General features: G+C 43.3%; 1 protein-coding gene across 3 annotated transcripts; it reads right to left on the bottom strand.

The window, feature by feature from the left end:
- Positions 1-1,196: 1,196 nt before the first annotated feature.
- LOC115202182 (clathrin light chain A) lies at positions 1,197-11,087 on the bottom strand. Of its 3 annotated transcripts, XM_029766128.1 has the most exons (7): positions 10,805-11,087; positions 7,773-7,810; positions 7,362-7,479; positions 6,945-7,056; positions 5,826-5,879; positions 3,801-3,836; positions 1,197-2,240 (listed from the first exon to the last, which is right to left on the bottom strand). In XM_029766128.1, exons 1-7 carry the CDS (start codon positions 10,995-10,997, stop codon positions 2,069-2,071), a joined length of 723 nt encoding a protein of 240 aa, XP_029621988.1. In that variant the 5' UTR covers positions 10,998-11,087; the 3' UTR covers positions 1,197-2,068. The 3 variants fall into 3 exon arrangements, with proteins under 3 accessions (XP_029621988.1, XP_029621989.1, XP_029621990.1); XM_029766129.1 differs by lacking the exon at positions 3,801-3,836; XM_029766130.1 differs by lacking the exons at positions 3,801-3,836; positions 5,826-5,879 and having other exon boundaries at positions 10,805-11,084.
- Positions 11,088-20,776: the final 9,689 nt, after the last annotated feature.

Here is a 20,776-nt window from a genome sequence, read left to right as displayed (position 1 = left end):
ATTTCCACCTGTTGTCTATTCCATTTGCACAACAGCATGTGAAATTTATTGTCAATCGGTGTTGCTTCCTAAGTGGACAGTTTGATTTCACAGAAGTGTGATTGACTTGGAGTTACATTGTGTTGTTTAAGTGTTCCCTTTATTTTTTTGAGCAGTATATATCTAGCCTATATGGAATGACCATATAAACCTTTCAAACTCAACTTTGGACCTTGAAGCTCGTTCCACTGCTTTTTCCCCCCCACATTCCTCCCCTCGAATCAGGGACTGATTTAGACCTGGGACACCAGGTGGGTGCAATTAATTATCAGGTAGAACAGAAAACCAGCAGGCTCCGGACCTCATGGTGTTAAAGGCATCGCATTGTCAGTCCCACGTCTGCATTGGCCGTGCAGTATTTACATTGCTACAGCCTCTGCAGAAGTCAGGGCATTGATACTTCTTGTGCTTCGATGAGCAGTGCTGTTCTCAAGGAAGTGAGTTTGTGTTTAAACAGGACCTTCCGCCAACCAATCATGTCAGTGCAGAGCCCTCCGCATTGTTACAAAATTTGGGAGGCACACGGCAATGCGTACGGAACTCAATTCACCCTCCATAAAGGAGCCTCCGACCACATTTTTGGATCAAACCGAAATTGGCTTTAAGAGTTGAATACTCCTGATATAGACGTTCAAAATTAGGTTGCATTTGTAAAATCCACAATAGCTCATTGCTACACCAAATATACATGAACATAACTAATAAAGCTATTTATTGGTTGAACAGATTCAAGCTCAAAGATGTCACGTTCTGACTGGCCACCTCCCAACCAACAACGTGGCTTTGATCAAAGGTAGGCAACTTCGGTTTGACCATTTGAGATACCGCATATGTTGAGCTGATCGTCTCTGCCCTAACGATGGGATTCATCCAAAAAGTCAGGCGGTCTGCTTCCCGTGGACAGATTAACAGGAGAAACCCCCTCGCTTCACCTCTTCCTCTCTGCCATTTTCGCCAGATATTCATTTTCACAATTCTTTTGAACCCAGATAACCCAAGGCCATACAACAAACAGCAATAGTGGTGGAGGGCCTACTAAACATAATTTAATTGAAAACGCAGTATAAAATGTAATTTGTCTCACCTGAAATTTTACTTCCACCAATTAGGTGCAACCATAATTTGAATGTCACGGACAACACTTCAATAACGACTGACAAGTTTCATTCATGTTTTACTGATATTGAAATTGATGGACAACAAACACATTAAGCAACACTTGGGCTACAGTAAATCTTTAAACCACAATTGTACTCTGACATTTTGTAAATTTATATATTGCCTGTATATGTACATAGGTACACGCATATAGAGTACATGATACACCACATGATATTTACCAGGGTTGGGGGTAATTCCATGTCAATTCGGGAAGTACACTGAAATTCCAATTCTTTTCAATGAGCAAAGATTTGATTTGGAATTGTGTACTTTCTGAATTGACTAATTTAAAATGGAATTGACCCCAACCTTGATGTTTACACACACAAATAGATATTTACCGTACTTGATTCGAGGTTGAAATGCATAGATTGAAATAGTCACAATAAATGCCACAAGCCGGCTCTAAATGGGTTTCCAACACACTTAATAAAAACAGAGTTTGGTCCTTAAAAGAATAGAAACAAAAAATAAATGCGTATATACTTATTTTGTTCTTTAATGATGGAAAGGGAGATGGAAGAGAGGAATGATATCATCGATCCATAAACAACGACGACCTCAGGTCAGGTAGGTTGGGGGGGGGGGGTGTGATTGCCCTATGAGAGGTTGGTTGCAATCTGGGTCCAGAGAGGGTTAGGGCCAGGGTAGAGATACAGCCGTCTCAATTCACCCCCTTTTCCATCGGCCCCTCAATGTTAACAGATCTGTAAGGTGAAAGCGACATGGTGGATTGTGGAAGCTCCACCACTACACTGCTTTTACGTATCCAGAGCCATCAGATCTGCAAACACTGAATGAATGGTTAGTGTGAAGGGGAGTGGTAGGGACTGAATTGAGACATCTAATAGGGGGGGGGGGGGGGTTGTTAGCGGACCAGAGGGGCCTGCTTGAGGGAGATGAGGACAGAGCGCATGCGGGACACATCTTTGGCTTGCTTGCTGGACTTGGGGTTGAAGTCACAGAGGCGCGCCACGCGCTCCCACTCGGTGCCCGGGTTGTTCTCGTCCATGTCCGACAGCATGGCCTCCTCGGCCGCTCTGCAAGGCAACACGGGAGGGGGACAGCGCTTTAGAGAGGGAGGGAGCAGGCCTGGGCCCTAGAGATCAGTAGAGAGTTTTACAGAAGGCCTTACTGCTGCTCACTTACACACCACCTCCTCTGCAACACCACAGGGATAGACATGGGGAATCCCCATATAAATACATGCTGAATGGATCTAAACTACCTGCATGACACAATTTTGTGAGTTGCCAATAACATTAAAAAAAACAACAGATTAATTATGAAAATAGTGCTATTTTAGCATGGCTTTTTCACCATTTTAGTCCAACAGTTTTAGTGAGGTCTGAATCTAAAAACCTTTGCTTGAGGAGGAAGTGTCGAGTAGACAGCAGCGGAGACCCAACTCAGAACAGTCCACCCAACTAAATTACAGTACATCCAAAAAAATAAAACATTCTCCTGGTGGCCACATCAAAAACAGATGAAGAGTACAGGGCTGGATAAGATCATACAGCATGCCCCCTATAACCCCAGTCATACAGCTAGCTAGTTACCTGCTTTTCCCTGTCAGTCTAATCAAGCGCAGGGTTTTTTGGAACGGTTAAAACGCGGTTTGGTTGGTTAAAAATGCAGTTCGTCACAGAACTGGAGGGGGGGGGGGCGTAACTTGCTTTTTGGTTACGTTCAAATATTCTCTCAAGATCCAAGTATAGCATTAGGAACATGGTTTTGTTTTATGTCCTTTATACTTGTGCTTGATAAGTGCGCTTAGTGGCAAGTTCGTTCTTTTTAACAACCAAAACCTGGACACCTGAGACTTTGCCATGCATTTTGCTGCGGTTGGAAAGCAGGCCATTTGAAATGCAGCAAATACTTGATATAATAACCATAAGAGACTTTTGATTGACATGTCACAATCTTCACTAATAACTTACATAGATAATCTAAATAATCTTTACACCAATACGGAACCCAAAAGGGCATCTAATTCCACTAGAAGGCTTAGCATACATAACCGAAATTAAATAAAAAGAATGATAGTGCCACAATCACAATAAGACATTTTGAAATGCAAGCCAGGGGGAATAGCAAAACCCAAACCCACCCACCCAAAGATAGGACACTTCCACTGCCAAAGAGTTAACTAAATGAAAGATCCCCTCTAATAAACTAGAACACAATAACACATAGCAAAATGGGGATGAGAAGCCAATGAAAATTCACTGTCACAACGAAACTACAGATACGAACAGGACTAGTGGACCAACGCATCACAGGAGGGACACCCAGCTTCTAAAATCATTTAAATTGGCAGTGGATTTGTATTCATCTACAGCAGGACTCTCCAACCCTGTTCCTGGAGAGCTACCCTTCTGTAGGTTCACTCCAACCCCAGTTGTAACTAACCTGATTCAGCTTATCAACCGGCTAATTATAAAAAGGGTTGGAGCAAAAACCTACAGGAACAGGGTTGGAGAGCCCCGACTACAGTCTAGTCTAATTGTGCACTACTACTGAATATTGTTTTGCCATTGTTCTAGGCTAATATACACTTCTCCCTACTAGGATATTGTCTTTTTGTTTTTTTACTTAACTGGTCTAGACGGTAGCAAGGATGGTTAATGTGTGTGCTTAAAGGTGCATAGGAAAAGAAACAAGGAGAAACAGATCACAAGTCAGATATATAGAAATGAAAAGTAAATGAGCTTTATGCAGATGACAAAAGCCAGCATGCATTTTCCCAGAGAGAAAAAAAGTCATTTTCAGGGGGGTGGCAGGATTTTTTTTTTTTTTTTGTGCACTAAGAAGTGTGCTTAGCTTGCAGCCTTCATCTGCTGTGCCATTGAGTTGGTTGGGTGAGGCAGAAATACATGCCCCCTTGGTCTCAGTAGCTGTGGGTCTTTGTTTTGGCAGAGACAAGGACGTTGGTTATATGGGAACCTTTTGCTCTTTAGCGATCGAATGAATTCAAATGGCAGATAGATATAAGGGCTGCAAAACTAAGAGGGCGAGTTGGACAACAGTAGCATGTCATTCTATGGTAGACAGTGGCTTGCTAGTCGCTATTAACAGATTCTAAGCAGATCACATTCGCATGTTTGAAGCAACGGTGTATCCAATGAGCTTTCAGTTTAGAAATGCAGACGTACAAGCGACAACACAACAGTTGACTGTCTACATGCAGGGCTCTGCGACAGTATCAGGCTATGAAGGCTACTGAAAATAGACTTCAACTGTTGGGTCTTGTCATAAGTCGCCTCGTACGAGCCTTGGATTGTGCTAGCCAGAATAGCTCATAGGAGCAGGAGCCCATCTCCTGTAGCGTGAGGTAGCTGTACAAGTACACCACCCTGGACAGGACGCTAGTCTATTGCAGCCCCCCAAATATATATCTTTAACGCAGTCTTAGTTTGACAGTATTTGGTATGACTCGGCCAGGGATCGAACCCCCAACCTTCCAATCTCAGGACGGACACTCCAACCACATGGCAGCCAAGTTGGCGTAGTCATTCTTAAAAATTGTAAATGACGCTCTCCAAATGAGGGATTCAGAGTGTCCATTCAACATTATGTCAACCAACAGACATTCTAGTACAGTACAATTGCTATTGCATAAATACCTCCTATAAAAAACACCCATCGCTGAAGTTCTGTGTGTGTGTGTGTGTGTGGTTATTCTAGAAGACAAACAGCAGAGATAATGTTGAGATAATGTTGGAAGGAAACGGCCCTCCAACAACATGGTTGCCTTTGTACAGCTTTTCAGGAGCCTTATTGAACCCGAAAGGCTGCAGGTTACCAGGTATAAAGCAGATATAGATATAAATAAATAAGCCTTTCTAACGGCATGAGATCTCTTAAATAGTATTTAACAGACTAAAGTTAACCTTCAGATAATATGCCTGCAAATTATATGAAGGTACTACTATATTGATAGAACTGTTAAGAGTTGGAGACACAGTTGCTTGAAACAAAACTACAGTCTTAACTCTAGACATTATCCACACGCAGCTGAGGTAGCCGCTCTACGGTTCCGTCGATACATTTAAAGCAGTGCGTCGCCAAGTAACACACCTAACCAATGTTTTCTACATAGCGTCAATTTCTAGAACTAGTTTTCCATGTGCACATATGAATAATACAAGTATCGATTTAAAAAAAGGGATCTAAAAATACAAAAAACATTTGCAAATGGCATGATGAGATGGCATGATAAAATGAAGGGACATATAGATGGATCATGGACGATGGAATTAAACAAGACCAAAGTAAAAGAAAAATGGCCACTCGATTTACTACACTACAGTTATGGCAACATAATTCATACGGAAACTGAGCATTAAGCATTAAGGCTGATGCAATGACATTCAGCCAACACACATTCACCGCATAAAAAAATCAAGAAAAAAGAGACACCTGGTGGGTTTATAGGTCGCAAAAACAGTCACGCACGCTCAAGATAAATGAAAGTCTACTTCTTTATAATGTAAAACCAACAACAAAAAAATGAAGGGGAAAGCCAAACGTAAAAATTAGTGTTAAAATGGAAGATGCGGCGGGCGATTGACGCGAGTGACGTCACGTGAAAAAAAGAAACAAATGTTAGTTTAGCAACATACACATAACCAATCAGGTCAGAGAAGGGTTGTTTGTAGAAATCCTCATCCAGAACCCTGGAGACACAGGGGATGTCCCAGAGGAAAGCAGCAAGCAGGAGAGAAGAGAGAGAGCGGTAAAAAGGAGAAGAACAAAGACAACAGAACAAACCCAGCCCAGAGCTCTCACCCAGTCTTCTGCGTCCAAAATGGCGGCATATTCCCTACCTAGTGCACTACTTTTGACCAGAGGCTTATGAGACTACATAGGGAATAGGGTGCCATTTGGGATGCAGATATATACAAAAGACTACAAACAACATAACAGAGGCAGGTTAGAGGTAGCTAGACATTAGACAGAGACTGGAACATTGGCTGATATATTATTCAGAGCAGAGGGAGGGCTTGGGTTACAGACGCTCAAGTTAGTGAAAACTAGACTTTATACTGTCTGAGCACTTGGAGGCAAGGCGGTCCAAAACCCTTATCAAACTTATATATATATATATAAATAAAATAAAACATCCTACATTTCTGTTTGCTGCTGGGGCTGTCCTGTTATCTTTCGATAGATATTAACACCAATTGATATTATAATTCCTGACCTCAACTAGATATTTCTGAATATGCCGTCCGTGCTCAAAATGGCTTGTGGTTCAAGGGTCAACTCTGGGGTCTCGTCATTTGGCAACAGCGTTTCACCTCTTAGCAACACCATGCATAACTTGGGATTGCCGCTCCAGGTCTTTATTAGAAATAAATTAACCTGTGAATTAATATACATGATCATTTTTCATTCCGGAACATACTATACTGATCTTTTTCACTGTTCTACCAGAGACTGCACACTAGCTTATGTCTTTTAGGCCTAAATAAACCTTAAAACACATAAAAGGTAGTAGAGAACAGAGGGACCAATAGGAACAATTGCTGCATAATAACTAACTATTCTGCAAGGAGATTTCTGCAGAGTGTTATTTACACTCAATGGACAGGGATTAATTTCCACGGCTCCTGTAGAGAAAAGTGAGTCAGTGGACAAAAGGTTTCCTTGGAGTCCAGTATAGTTTTAGTCCTCCTGGCTCAACCTGGGCCGTTCTTACATAGAAATAGAATGACTAGACTGTTTCTATGCATTTTTACCTGTTATTCACTTTAGTCTTCTCCAGCTGCTCGTCCTGTCTAGTGTGCCACTCCTCCAGCTCTACCTTGGCCTTGTCCTTCCACTCAGACTCCTGCTTACGAGAGTTAGCGTCTGGGGAAGGGGAAATTAGGAAGAAGAAGATGCCTTATGATTCACACAGTACATGCAATTCTCTTGAAAAATGACATCACAAAAAGATGACTTCTAAAACCAGGGGCGATTTCAACATCAGCAAAATGCGCTTAGTGTTTTTCTTGCATTGCAAGTCAAGGCCATACATTTCCCAAAGATTGTGGTGTTAGAATTGGACGCTCAACACTTTGGATTCAACTGTAAATAGTCACATCGGTTCCTTCTATTCTAGTGTTACGCTGCTATGGCCCTCTAGCCAGGATATACCAGGGGCCTCTCCTTACCTAGGACCTCCAGCCTCTCTCTCTGCTCCTCCCTCCATTTACGCAGGCTCTCTGGCTCAGCCTGCAGCCGGTCGGCACTGGAGATGGCCGAGTACGCATCAGACGGGCCATTGCTCTCCTAACAAACACATGGGTGGTGTTCAACGGGGCACACTGCAGCAACATTAAAACGCATCTCATTGGACAAGTAGATAGATTGCGACTCCCCCTTTTCACTCTGTTCCAGAGCATTTTCTCCCGTTTTGTGCCTACTGAACACTGCCATGGTCAATAATAATGACACAACCATGGCATTTAGTATTCATTAGGCTATGTTCAAACAAACATGCATGGTTAAGTATTCTAACGTTTTCCTTGAGTCGATACAATCCCAATCTCGGCTGTAAGACAAAATGGAAAACAAGATATTACCTCATTAAGGTCTCCATTGACAGCACCATCCACTGCATCTGCAAATAAAATGTACCATTCATCATGAACAAAGCAATATCAAAGACAATGAAATGGCCGACATCGTCGATTAACATTACAGAGTGGGTGTGTATCAGACTTCACTACGCGTCTTACATTATGGAATAAGATGTCTATAGGCCCATCACAAATCAGCATGCTTTCACAATGATCAAATTCAGATTATGGATTTGGCGTTGTAAGCTTGCAAAATAGTACACGTAGGTATAATTTGTGGAACGCTCCAACAGGAATCTGCTCCAAAAACTTTGTAAATAACAAGGTTGCCAACAAACACATACAAAGTTGTATAGCGGCAGAATGAGATACCGGGTAGGGAGTGGGCTAATTCATTAAATTCACTCACCACGTTTATTGCGAAAAATGTCTGTCCTCACTCTGGTTGCCTATGGACAAACATTAAGAATAAGCTACGTGGTGAGTTGATGCCTATTCGGCAGCTGGTTGAATTGATCATACTACTTTGTATGCGTTGTTTGTTGGTAACCTTGTACTTTACAAAGTTTTTGGAACAGATTCCTGTTGGAACGTTCCACAAATTATACCCACCTGTTCTAGTCTAGCGTCACTGGTACATAAATGCTCGGTTATGCGATATCTTTTACGTTGAACGATTCATTCATTGGAACTAGCTAGCTAGCTACAGTTGAAGTCAGAAATTTACATACACCATAGCCAAATACATTTAAATTCAGTTTTTCACAATTCCTGACATTAAATCCTAGTAAAAATTCCCCGTCTTTGGTCAGTTAGGATCACCACTTTATTTTAAGAATGTGAAATGTCGGAATAATAGAGAGAATTATTTATTTCAGCTTTTATTTCTTTCATCACATTCCCAGTGAGCCAGAAGTTTACATACACTCAATTAGTATTTAGTAGCATTGCCTTTAAATTGTTTAACTTGGGTCAAACGTTTTGGGTAGCCTTCCACAAACTTCCCACAAAAAGTTGGGTGAATTTTGGCCCATTCCTCCTGACAGAGCTGGTGTAACTGAGTCAGGTTTGTAGGCCTCCTTGCTCGCACACACTTCAGTTCTGCCCACAAATTTTCTATAGGATTGAAGTCAGGGCTTTATGATGGCCACTCCAATACCTTGACTTTGTTGTCCTTAAGCCATTTTTCCACAACTTTGGAAGTATGCTTGGGGTCATTGTCCATTTGGAAGACCCATTTGCGACCAAGCTTTAACTTCCTGACTGATGTTTTGAGAGGTTGCTTCAATAAATCTACATAATTTTCCTCTATTTTGTGAAGTGCACCAGTCCCTCCTGCAGGAAAGCACCCCCACAACATGATGCTGCCACCCCTGTGCTTCACAGTTGGGATGGTGTTCTTCGGGTTGCAAGCCTCCCCCTTTTTCCTCCAAACATAACAATGGTCATTATGGCCAAACAGTTCTATTTTTGTTTCATCAGACTAGAGGACATTTCTCCAAAAAGTACAATCTTTGTCCCCATGTGCAGTTGCAAACCGTAGTCTGGATTTTTTATGGCGGTTTTGGAACAGTGGCTTCTTCCTTGCTGAGCGGCCTTTCAGGTTATGTCGATATAGGACTCGTTTTACTGTGGATATAGACACTTTTGTACCAGTTTCCTCCAGCATCTTCACAAGGTCCTTTGCTGTTGTTCTGGGATTGATCTGCACTTTTCGCACCAAAGTATGTTCATCTCTAGGAGACAGAACGCGTCTCCTTCCTGAGCGGTATGACGGCTGCGTGGTCCCATGGTGTTTATACTTGCGTACTATTGGTTGTACAGATGAACGTGGTACCTTCAGGCGTTTGGAAATTGCTCCCAAGGATGAACCAGACTTGTGGAGGTCTACAATTTTCTTTCTGAGGTCTTGGCTGATTTCTTTTGATTTTCCCATGATGTCAAGCAAAGAAACACTGAGTTTGAAGGTAGGCCTTGAAATACATCCACAGGTACACCTCCTATTGACTCAAATGATGTCAATTAGCCTATCAGAAGCTTCTAAAGCCATGACATCATTTTCAATTAATTTTCCAAACTGTTTAAAGGCACCGTCAACTTAGTGTATGTAAACTTCTGACCCACTGGAATTGTGATAGTGAATTATAAGTGAAATAATCTGTCTGTAAACAATTGTTGGAAAAATTACTTGCGTCATGCACAAAGTAGATGACCTAACCAACTTGCCAAAACTATAGTTTGTTAACAAGAAATGTGTGGAGTGGTTGAAAAACGAGTTTTAATGACTCCAACCTAAGTATATGTAAACTTCCGACTTCAACTGTACATCCCCTCCCTAAAGAGTTGCATAACATGAACTTGCTTCTGGCCAATGTAGCTAACTAATCGGTCAATATTTTAACTTCCTGAATGCGACAGTTTTGTATGAAAGTCCAACGGTCATTGGGCCATATATCAAAACGCAGTAATGAAGTGGCCAGTAATGTTGTTGGTGCAGTGGGATCAATCCAATGACAGCTAGCCAGGAAATATACGCTATAACTAGCTAACCGGTCATTCAAAGACACGACATTTTCTGTTAGTTTATTCACGACACTTCACAAACATCAAGATATCAATAAGTAAAGTTACGTTATTAGCTAGCATATACACATGTAATGTAGAGACTAACTAGCGCCGTTAGCGAGCTTACAAATGGGGAAACTAGCGTCACCTTGCGCATTACGAGTTGGTTTCCCGAACATTTTAAAAAGATGGTCTGAAACATCGGATCCAGCCAGCTAAATTGACGTTACTTGTTTTTCTCGTAATCTCTTTCATTTAAGTCTCCTGCAGACAGTCGATGTAGCTTGCTAAAGGAGCTCGTTTGCTGGTTAGCTAGCTAATTAAGATGGCTAGTTAACGGTGTATACAGTAGCTGGCTAGCCCATAGCTAGTCAGTTATAGCCAATTTGCTAGGCTTTGACTCCGCCAAATAATACGAACGAGCTAGCCACTGTAACTTGCTAAATGAAGTGTTTTTAGAACACAGTTACCGTTTGCGTCGCCTGTCAGATTATTGTCTAACGACGTTGGAACCTCTCCGCTGTCCAGGATGCTGAATCCTTCGTCATTCTCAATCCCCGCGATCTCGCTTTCTTGCTGGGCCAAGAATGCGGCAGCGGGGTCTTCGTCCGTCCCATTGCCGGCGGCAGCCTGCGGTGCGTTGAGCATGTCAAAATCGTCCATATCTAGCTATTTGATGGTGGTGGCTAGCTATTGATAACGTTACAGTGTCTAATGGGGGAGTGGATCAGCTCGAGAGATAAGGGAGGAGACAATGAAAAAGCGGAAACTCCGGCAGGGCCAGTCAGAAACGAGGAATTTTTATTGACTGTTCTGTGCACCAACCACACAAGGGACAGGATTGCACCTGATACGTAAGGGTCCCATGATTTAGCGTGTCTTGGGTTAGGCGATCTTGAATCTCAGGGGTGTCGAATAATTAGGAATTAGAATATTAGTCATTTCATGAATAGAATCTATATGCAGGGTACAGCAAGTGTGCATAATATTGTCTGCACTATAAAAATGTGTTAAGCAAAGATTGGTTCAACGAAAAACAATCCATATTTTATATCTCTTAAAGGGCAAACGGGGAGAGGACACGTGATTTATGCTGTCAAAATCTTTGCTAGGCTGTGATCATAGTATTCAACTCTCCTGAGGTTAATTTAATACATATAATCAATGGGTTATGGGATGTATCTGATATCTATAACCAATTTGATAGAATTCTCTTTTCATTCAAGTGGTCTATGATAATTGGTGCCTATTATGGCAGTGATGGGCTACTCTAGGCCTATACTGTATTACATTCAAAATGCATTTCTTAGTTAGATCCAGTGATCCAGAGTGGGGCAGCAGTGTAAGGCACTGCATCTTAGTGCAAGAGGTATCACTGCAGTCCCTGGTTCAAATCCAGGCTGCATCACATCTGGCTATGATTGGGAGTCACATAGGGCGGTGCACAATTGGCCCAGCATTGGCCGTCATTGTAAATAAGAATTTGTTCTTAACTGACTTGCCTAGTTAAATAAAGGTTACTTTTTTTATTATTAAAAATGAAGGAGTAGGACACCATCAGGTATCATTTCTAGCCTGAGTGACAGTCTGTTTGTGCTATTATGCCAACTCTGTCACTCATTTTCATGCCAATGATTTTTGGCTTGACAAAGACAGCAATGGAGTTGGCAGATCTGGGACCAGTCTATGAAGCAACTACTGAGAAGAAACCCATAGAAATAACCCACTTCTAGTTGGGTAATACTACAAAGTCAAACAGACATACAGTGCATTCAGAAAGTATTCATACCCCTTAACCTTTTTCCCATTTTGAGATTTTTTTGTCATGGCCTACACACAGTACCCCATAATGTCAAAGTGTAATTATATTTTTCAACATGTTGACAAATGAATAAAAAATGAAAAGCTGAAATGTCAATACCCCTTTGTTATGGCAAGCCTAAATTCAGGTGTAAAAATGTGCTTAACAAGTCACGTAATAAGTTGCATGGCACTGTGTATACCCCACCAGACACACCACTGTGGGTTTCTTTAGGCCTACTGTACCCTAACCAAAAATGAATTTAATCTGTCGCCTAGTTATGTATAGAACCATTTAATCTTGGACCAGAGATTACTCAGGCAAAAAGTTTTAAAAAACAGAAACAAATTAAACAGTGTCACAGGGCCTCTTTTCTTTTAAAATATCTAATTGAACTGTACTGTGTACAATACTATGAATACCTATATATTAACAGTGTGTAAGAAGTATTTTTGTTGTCTTGACAATCTGACTCTTATTTTTAATTTATTTTATATTTTCTTGTGTTTTTCTTGTCTATAACTGCTCTGTACTCTGTCATGGAATTTATGTTTTGTGTGGACTAAGCTAAACTATATATTTTCAAAGATGATCTTTGAATCCTAAATTAACCAACACGAATGAGCAATTTTTGTCACACCCTGATCTGTTTCACCTGTCTTTGTGCTTGTCCCCACCCCCCTCCAGGTGTCGCCCATCTTCCCCATTAACCCCAGTGTGCTTATACCTGTGTTCTCTATTTGCCAGTTTGTTTTGTTTCGCCAAGCCTACCAGCGGTTTTCCCGTGCTCCTGGCTTTCACTAGTTGCTCCACCATCCCCTTCCTTGGTTACATCATCGCTGCAGGGAATGTACAGATGGATCCCGGGAAGGTGAGAGCGTTGGTGGATTGGCCTCAGCCTACGTCCAGAGTGCAGCTGCAAAGTTTCCTGGGATTTGCCAACTTTTATCGCCGCTTTATCCAGGGTTACAGCATCTGGCTTCCCCCCTTGTCTGCACTCACCTCTCCAAAGGTTCTGGTCACGTGGTCCACTGCTGCGGACCGGGCGTTTCAGGACCTCAAGCACCGCTTCACCACAGCTCCCATATTGTTTCATCCTGACCCGTCCCGTCAGTTCGCTTTTCACCCGGTTTAACTTCTCCCTCTCCTACTGACTGGGATCCAAGAATATTAAGCCGGATGTGCTGTCACGCCGCTATAGCCCCGTAGCTACACCCTCGAACCCTGAGACCATCCTTCTCACCTCCTGCCTGGCGACGGCACTCAGCTGGGGAATAGGGTAGCAGGTCCGTGAGGCGCAGCGTTCCCAGCCGAACCCGGGGGGGCCCAGATAACCGGATGTTTGTTCCTGACGCTGTCCGCCCCTCGGTCCTGGAGTGAGCCCACTCCTCCAGACTTACCTGCCACCCGGGCTCCCGTCGGACCCTGGCCCTTGTGCAGCAACGCCTTTGGTGACCTACCATGGTCCCGGACGTCTCCATGTTCGTCGCCGCCTGCACGATCCATGTGCAGACCAAGACTCCTCGGCAAGTCTCCTTCAACCACTGCCTGTCCCTCACCGTCCCTGGTCTCACATATCCCTGGACTTCGTCACTGGTCTCCCCCCGTCTGATGGCAACAACGCCATCCTGACAGTAGTGGACCGGTTTTCCAAAGACGCCCACTTCATTCTTCTCCCACAAACTACCAAAGAGACGGCCCAGCTCATGGTGTAGCACGTCTTCCGGATCCATTGACCCCCGGTGGACATGGTCTCCGACCGGGGTCCTCAGTTCTCGTCCCGGTTCCGGAAGGCGTTCTGCACATTCATTGGGTCATCAGCCAGCCTGTCCTCCGGGTTCCACCCTCAGTCCAACGGCCAGTCGGAGCGAGCCAGTCAAGACCTGGAGATGACTTCGCTGCCTTGTCTCCGCCAACTCCACCACCTGGCGCCAACATCTCGTGGGGGTTGAATATGCCCACAACACCCTCCCCTGTTCTGCCACTGGGCTCTTGCTTTTGAGTGTTCTCTGGGTTATCAGCCCACGCGCTTCCCAGAGGAAGAGGTCGGCATACCCTCGGCCCAGACTTTTGTCTGCCGCTGTCGTCGTACCTGGAAGAGCGCCTTATCCCCACTGTACTTATACCTGTGTTCTCTGTTTATCTGTTGCCAGTTTTATTTCATCAAACATACCAACGGTTTTCCCATGTTCCTGTCTTTCTCTAGTTCTTGTTTTCTAGCTTTCCTGTTTTTTGACCATTCTGCCTGCCCTGACCCTGCCTGCTGTTCTGTACCTTGTCACACCACTCTGGTTTACTGACCTCTGCCTGCCCTGACCTGTCATTTAATTAATTGACACATCATACATTTAATGAAATAATGAATTGTCTTGCTGTAGCCTTCCTATTTCCTTTGTAAATATCCTTATTTGCATTCCTTGTGGTTCACCCACAAAAACCTATCTTGGCCACAAAATCCTGAACTCTTCTGAGGTCCAATGCTTGTGACTAATTTCCAGAGATATCTGACTCTTTTGAATGTAGTGGATGGTTAACTGATATGCACATTCCAATGGAGATTCCTTCTTGCTTGACATGAAAAACACGCCTTAAAACACGCCAATATCTCAATACACCATAAGCTTATATATCATAAGAGCCCAAACTCAAAGGGACGTTTCAAACATGTACTCAACAAAGATGTCCAGCTGAATACATACGTTCAATACAGTGCCGTGTCCACTTACACCCTCAGCTCTCACCCCCTCCCTTCCACAAATATGTACTTCGGTACTTTTCCATCACCTAGGACTTCTCTGTGCATGTCACAGGACTTCTAATCAGTCAGGAGAGGCCTTGAGTTATTGGGAGTGCGCATTCCTACAGTCCACTGCAGTCCGCTAAACTTGTCATACCCAAAGAGCTTAAACCTAGCACTACTTTCAATCTCTAAGGATATATAAAAACAATATTTTCATACTAAAATGATAATGCTGTAAAACAGTCATTTACATTCTATCAGTCCCCCCTTTTAAACTATATTCCCTATTGTTGAAACGTTTTATACAATATACAATAGGCACTAACATTCCAACTGGAGCTTTTGACCTTTTATCCCCTCCTTCTGCTGGAGACCCAAGAGTGTACTAACAGACACTTGATGGAGAGAAAAACATAGAAACGCATTACAATAGATTCACATACTAATATGTGGATATACTTGAAGAACGAAGTAAGAAACTCGGCGCTTCCCACCTCTTGCCTGACCTGGCTCTGTGCTTGTGGGCTGCTTTTCTGCTGAGATTGACAACACATAAAGGGTCTTATACACCTCCCCAAGCTTCCACTCAGTCTTCCCCCAGGTCTACAGAATGTGTTCCCACGCCATGTCCTCCTCACTTCGTTCTACGCCACTGGGCGCACACTGGTTGAATCAACGTTGTTTTCATGTCATTTCAACAAAACTCGGAGTCACATATTTCCTAATAACACTCAGCAGCAGATGAGCGACCACTAACACAGACAACTTTTCCTCTGGTGAACTGGCTTCCTGTATATAGGGCCTGTGGCCAATCGTTCAAGGGTTTTTCCTTCGTCAGTAAAACCCTCCCCTTATGTAGTCAACAGAGTATGAAATTGCAATAATTGGTTACAGGAATCAAATTCAACATATCACAACAGCTTGATTGTAGAGTTTCAATAAACCAGTAGACAATGTTTGTCTAAGCTTCTAGGTGACTAGCTTAACCATTACATCAGTGTTGTTGGTATAACCAGTGATACAGAGTAGCTTGTTAGCGCCTGGAGTCTACAGTAGGGCCTTCTATCTCAACCTTGGGAGGAAAACCTCTAAATGAGTCTAAATTAGGGAGGGTTTTCTTCTAAGGTCGAGAAGCTAGATTCATTTGTACAAAGATTTAATATGTTTCAGAAACCATTTGCAGGATGACCCCCATATTATATGATAACACCACCTACGTCTCCCCCTTGGCAGTGTAACTCAATATTACCTCAGCAGAATAATAAAAAAAAATGAATCAGAATAACAAATATAATGAATCACCCAAGCCAAATTATAATTGTAACCCTTAATAAATTCACAAGGAAATCGTTTTCATCCATAAGGGAATTCAAGGAATAGTCAAATAGACTAGAGACAGGTTTCTCTCACACTCATCACGCACTGCTGTGTGTGAGTAGCGCACCCGCCCTTCCCTTTGTGCTTTCTTCACAGTTCAGGGACAGCGCTCTGTGTCTCTCCTTCTCGCCTGTCCGAATCCGAATTGGAACTATTGATAAATGGTACAACGCAAATTTAGAATGACAGCCCCTTATCTTCATGCACAAACATCTCAAACTCCCTATCTGGTATTTCCAGAGCGAGAAATTAGCACAGCGCTTGTTTTAACTTCTCAAACTCTTCTTGACACTAGTGTCCAGTCTACTGGGCCGTGTCCCTGCTTCCCCACTTCCGTCAAAGGATTCAACGGTGAAGCCATTGATGAGAATGACGGAATAAAACTATGGACATAGCCAAATAGACCCAGCTATTAATTTAGCTGTCACTGCCACACATACTACTGGGACAGTGACTCATGCACTTTGTGACACCCTGAAACCACATGAAAAGGTGATTCACGTTGAGTCTATAATTCGACCCTCAATTTATCCCAAACAGACACTGGCAGAACATACATTTCCAGAAAGGGAAAAATCTCTGAAACTGGAAACACTTATCTCCCTCACTAGCTTTAAGCACCAGCTGTCAGAGCAGCTCACAGATCACTGCACCTGTACATAGCCCATCTATAATTTAGCCCAAACTACTACCTCTTCCCCTACTTTATTTATTTATTTTGCTCCTTTGCACCCCATTATTTCTACTTTGCACTTTCTTCCACTGCAAATCTACCATTCCAGTGTTTTACTTGCTATATTGTATTTACTTTGCCACCATGGCCTTTTTTTGCCTTTACCTCCCTTATCTCACCTCATTTGCTCACATTGTATATAGACTTATTTTTCTACTGTATTATTGACTGTATGTTTGTTTTACTCCATGTGTAACTCTGTGTTGTTGTATGTTGTCGAACTGCTTTGCTTTATCTTGGCCAGGTCGCAATTGTAAATGAGAACTTGTTCTCAACTTGCCTACCTGGTTAAATAAAGGTGAAATAAATCAAATAAATAAATAGAGTGGCCAGACGTAAGCCACTCCTCAGTAAATGGCACATGAAAGCCCGCTTGGAGTTTGCCAAAGGCACCTAAAGGACTCTCAGACCATGAGAAGCATGATTCTCTGGTCTGATGAAACCAAGACTGAACTCTTTGGCCTGAATGCCAAGCGACACATCTGGAGGAAACCTGGCGGCAAAGGTCCCCCGGTGAAGCATGGTGGTGGCAGCATCATGCTGTGGGGAGGTTTTTCAGAGGCAGGGACGGGGAGACTAGTCAGGATCGGGGGCAAAGATGAACGGAGCAAAGTACAGAGAGATCCTTGATGAAAACCTGCTCCAGGGCGCTCAGGACCTCAGACTGGGGTGAAGGTTCACCTTCCAACAGGACAACGACCCTAAGCACACAGCCAAGACAATGCAGGAGTGGCTTCGAGACAAGTCTCTGAATGTCCTTGAGTGGTCCAGCCAGAGCATAGACTTGAACCCGATCAAACATCTCTGGGGAGACCTGAAAATAGCTGTGCAGCGACACTCCGCACCCAACCTGACAGAGCTTGAGAGGATCTGCAGAGAAGAATAGGAGAAACTCCCCAAATACAGGTGTGCCAAGCTTGTAGCGTCATGAAGACTTGAGGCTGTTATTGCTGCCATAGGTGCTTCAACAAAGTACTGAGTAAAGGGTCTGAATAGTTCTGTAAATGTAATATTTCCGGTTTTTTTTTTAATACATTTGCAAAAATGTTTTAAAAAAAAACTGTTTTTGCTTTGTCATTATGGGGTATTGTGTGTAGATTGATGAGGGAAAAAACAATTTAATCAATTTTAGAACAAGGCTGTAACGGTACAAAATGTGGAAAAAGTCAAGGGGTCTGAATACTTTCTGAATGCACTGTGTGTGTGATATATATATGTGTATGTATATATATATATATATGTATTTGTTTTTTTGTTATACGAGGCGACTGTACTGATTGATAGACTGATTAATTGAGGCACAGATCAAATTAGATTATTATTTTTAATAGGCATATCATAACTGCATTTGTTTTCGTAACATTTTCAATAAGTTTGAAACAAGTTGTTCTTTTGTTGCCTTAAACAGAAAATATCATCCCACTGTCTCCTGAGGTGCACATATAGAGCAAGCTGGAGCACTGTCCTCTTCGTCCTGTTTTCACTGGTTGTGTCAGGGTTGTGTGGTGGTTCTTCATGCCAGCAGATTTCCGCTCCACCACTAATCAATATCTTCGGCCTGCTTTGGCTTGTCCTGGAATGCATGTCTTGGCTGGGCTCCAGTGCCAATGTACTAATGAGCTCCTGAAACAGGAACTAGCAAGATGTCAGCACCCACAAATCGGTTTTCAGCCATCTTGGAGGCTGTCTGTAGTTCATATTATAGCTCAGCGATAACATACCATGATCACTTCCTTTAACCCCCTGAGACGTCCTTTCCTGTCTCTGGAAACTCCCCGTGACAACCTTTATATACACTTTTAAACTTCTCTTCTGTTTGCTTCACTTTTTGTGCCCACCAGTCGGTGGATTGGGAGGCATGAAGAGCCATATCACCACGAAGCTCTCAGTCCTTGCCTCTCCCTCTCCTGTATAGGCTCAATGAACTGACAATGTCTCTCATTCCCATCATATTCCTATATTGGAACCCAAGTTTATTCCCAGTAAGCAGTGACTCCTTCTAAAACGACTTTAATTCCAAGTTGTGGGTTATATTGTGATGTTTTTATGATGTATCCTTTCGGCACCAATCGTATCTCACTAATTGTGTTCATTTTCCAGTCTAAAATTCTGGATTCATTCATTTATTTAGGAATATTTTGTATATGTACAATATATTCTTCTCCTGTGGGAATCTGTACTAGATACAATTCCCACCCCAGAACCGTACGCTGTTAAGTCCTAAATACTTTCTCTATCCCCTCGGATTTAGTAACGGTTGCACTATCCACTTCTTACTGACAGGATGCATCCAACTGTCACGCACACGCACGCATGTACACACACACACACACACACACACACACACACACACACACACACACACACACACACACACACACACACACACACACACATACATAACACACACACACATAACACACACACACACACACACACATAACACACACACACACATAACACACACACGCACGCACACACACACACACACACACACAAACACACAGGATGTTTCCTAAATGGCCATATCTAAGATTTGTTTAAACTTTTGAACATTCACTCTCTACAGAAAACTCTCTGTTCCTTATGCGTGATATCCTGGCGACAATGCCAATTGATAAGAAGACCAATATCTCAATATACCATAAACATATTTAGCAAGACGCCCTTGCTGTCTCTGCCTGGCCGGTTCCCCTTTCTCCACTGGGATTCTCTGCCTCTAACCCTATTACAGGGGCTGAGTCACTGGCTTACTGGTGTTCTTCCATGCCGTCCCTGGGAGGGGTGCGTCACTTGAGTGGGTTGAGTCACTGACGTGGTCTTCCTGTCTGGGTTGGCGCCCCCCTTGGGTTGTGCCGTGGCGGAGATCTTTGTGGGCTATACTCGGCCTTGTCTCGGGTGGTAAGTTGGTGGTTGAAGATATCCCTCCAGTGGTGTGGGGGCTGTGCTTTGGCAAAGTGGGTAGGGTTATATCCTACCTGCTTGGCCCTGTCCGGGGGTTTCATCGGATGGGGCCACAGTGTCTCCTGACCCCTCCTGTCTCAGCCTCCAGTATTTATGCTGCAGTAGTTTATGTGTCGGGGGGCTAGGGTCAGTCTGTCACATCTGGAGTATTTCTCTTGTCTTATCCGGTGTCCTGTGTGAATTTAAATATGCTCTCTCTAATTCTCTCTTTCTCTCTCTCTCGGAGGACCTGAGCCCTAGGACCATGCCTCAGGACTACCTGGCATGATGACTCCTTGCTGTCCCCAGTCCACCTGGCCGTGCTGCTGCTCCAGTTCCAACTGTTCTGCCTGAGGCTATGGAACCCTAACCTGTTCACCGGACGTGCTACCTGTCCCAGACCTGTTGTCCCAGACCTGCTGGAACCCTGACCTGTTCACCGGACGTGCTACCTGTCCCAGACCTGCTGTTTTCAACTCTCTAGAGACAGCAGGAGCGGTAGAGATACTCTCAAAGATCGGCTATGAAAAAGCCAACTGACACTTACTCTTGTGTTGCTGACTTGTTGCACCCTCGACAACTACTATGATTATTATTATTTGACCATGCTGGTCATTTATGAACATTTGAACATCTTCGCCATGTGCTGTTATAATCTCCGGCACAGCCAGAAGAGGACTGGCCACCCCTCATAGCCTGGTTCCTCTTTAGGTTTCTTCCTAGGTTTTGGCCTTTCTAGGGAGTTTTTCCTAGCCACCGTGCTTCTACACCTGCATTGCTTGCTGTTTGGGGTTTTAGGCTGGGTTTCTGTACAGCACTTTGAGATATCAGCTGATGTAAGAAGGGCT

This window comes from Salmo trutta, chromosome 11 (assembly GCF_901001165.1).
Source record: "Salmo trutta chromosome 11, fSalTru1.1, whole genome shotgun sequence".
NCBI lineage: Eukaryota > Metazoa > Chordata > Actinopteri > Salmoniformes > Salmonidae > Salmo > Salmo trutta.
Note: the sequence above shows the minus strand (reverse complement) of the source record. Positions and strands in the feature narration are given on the sequence as shown.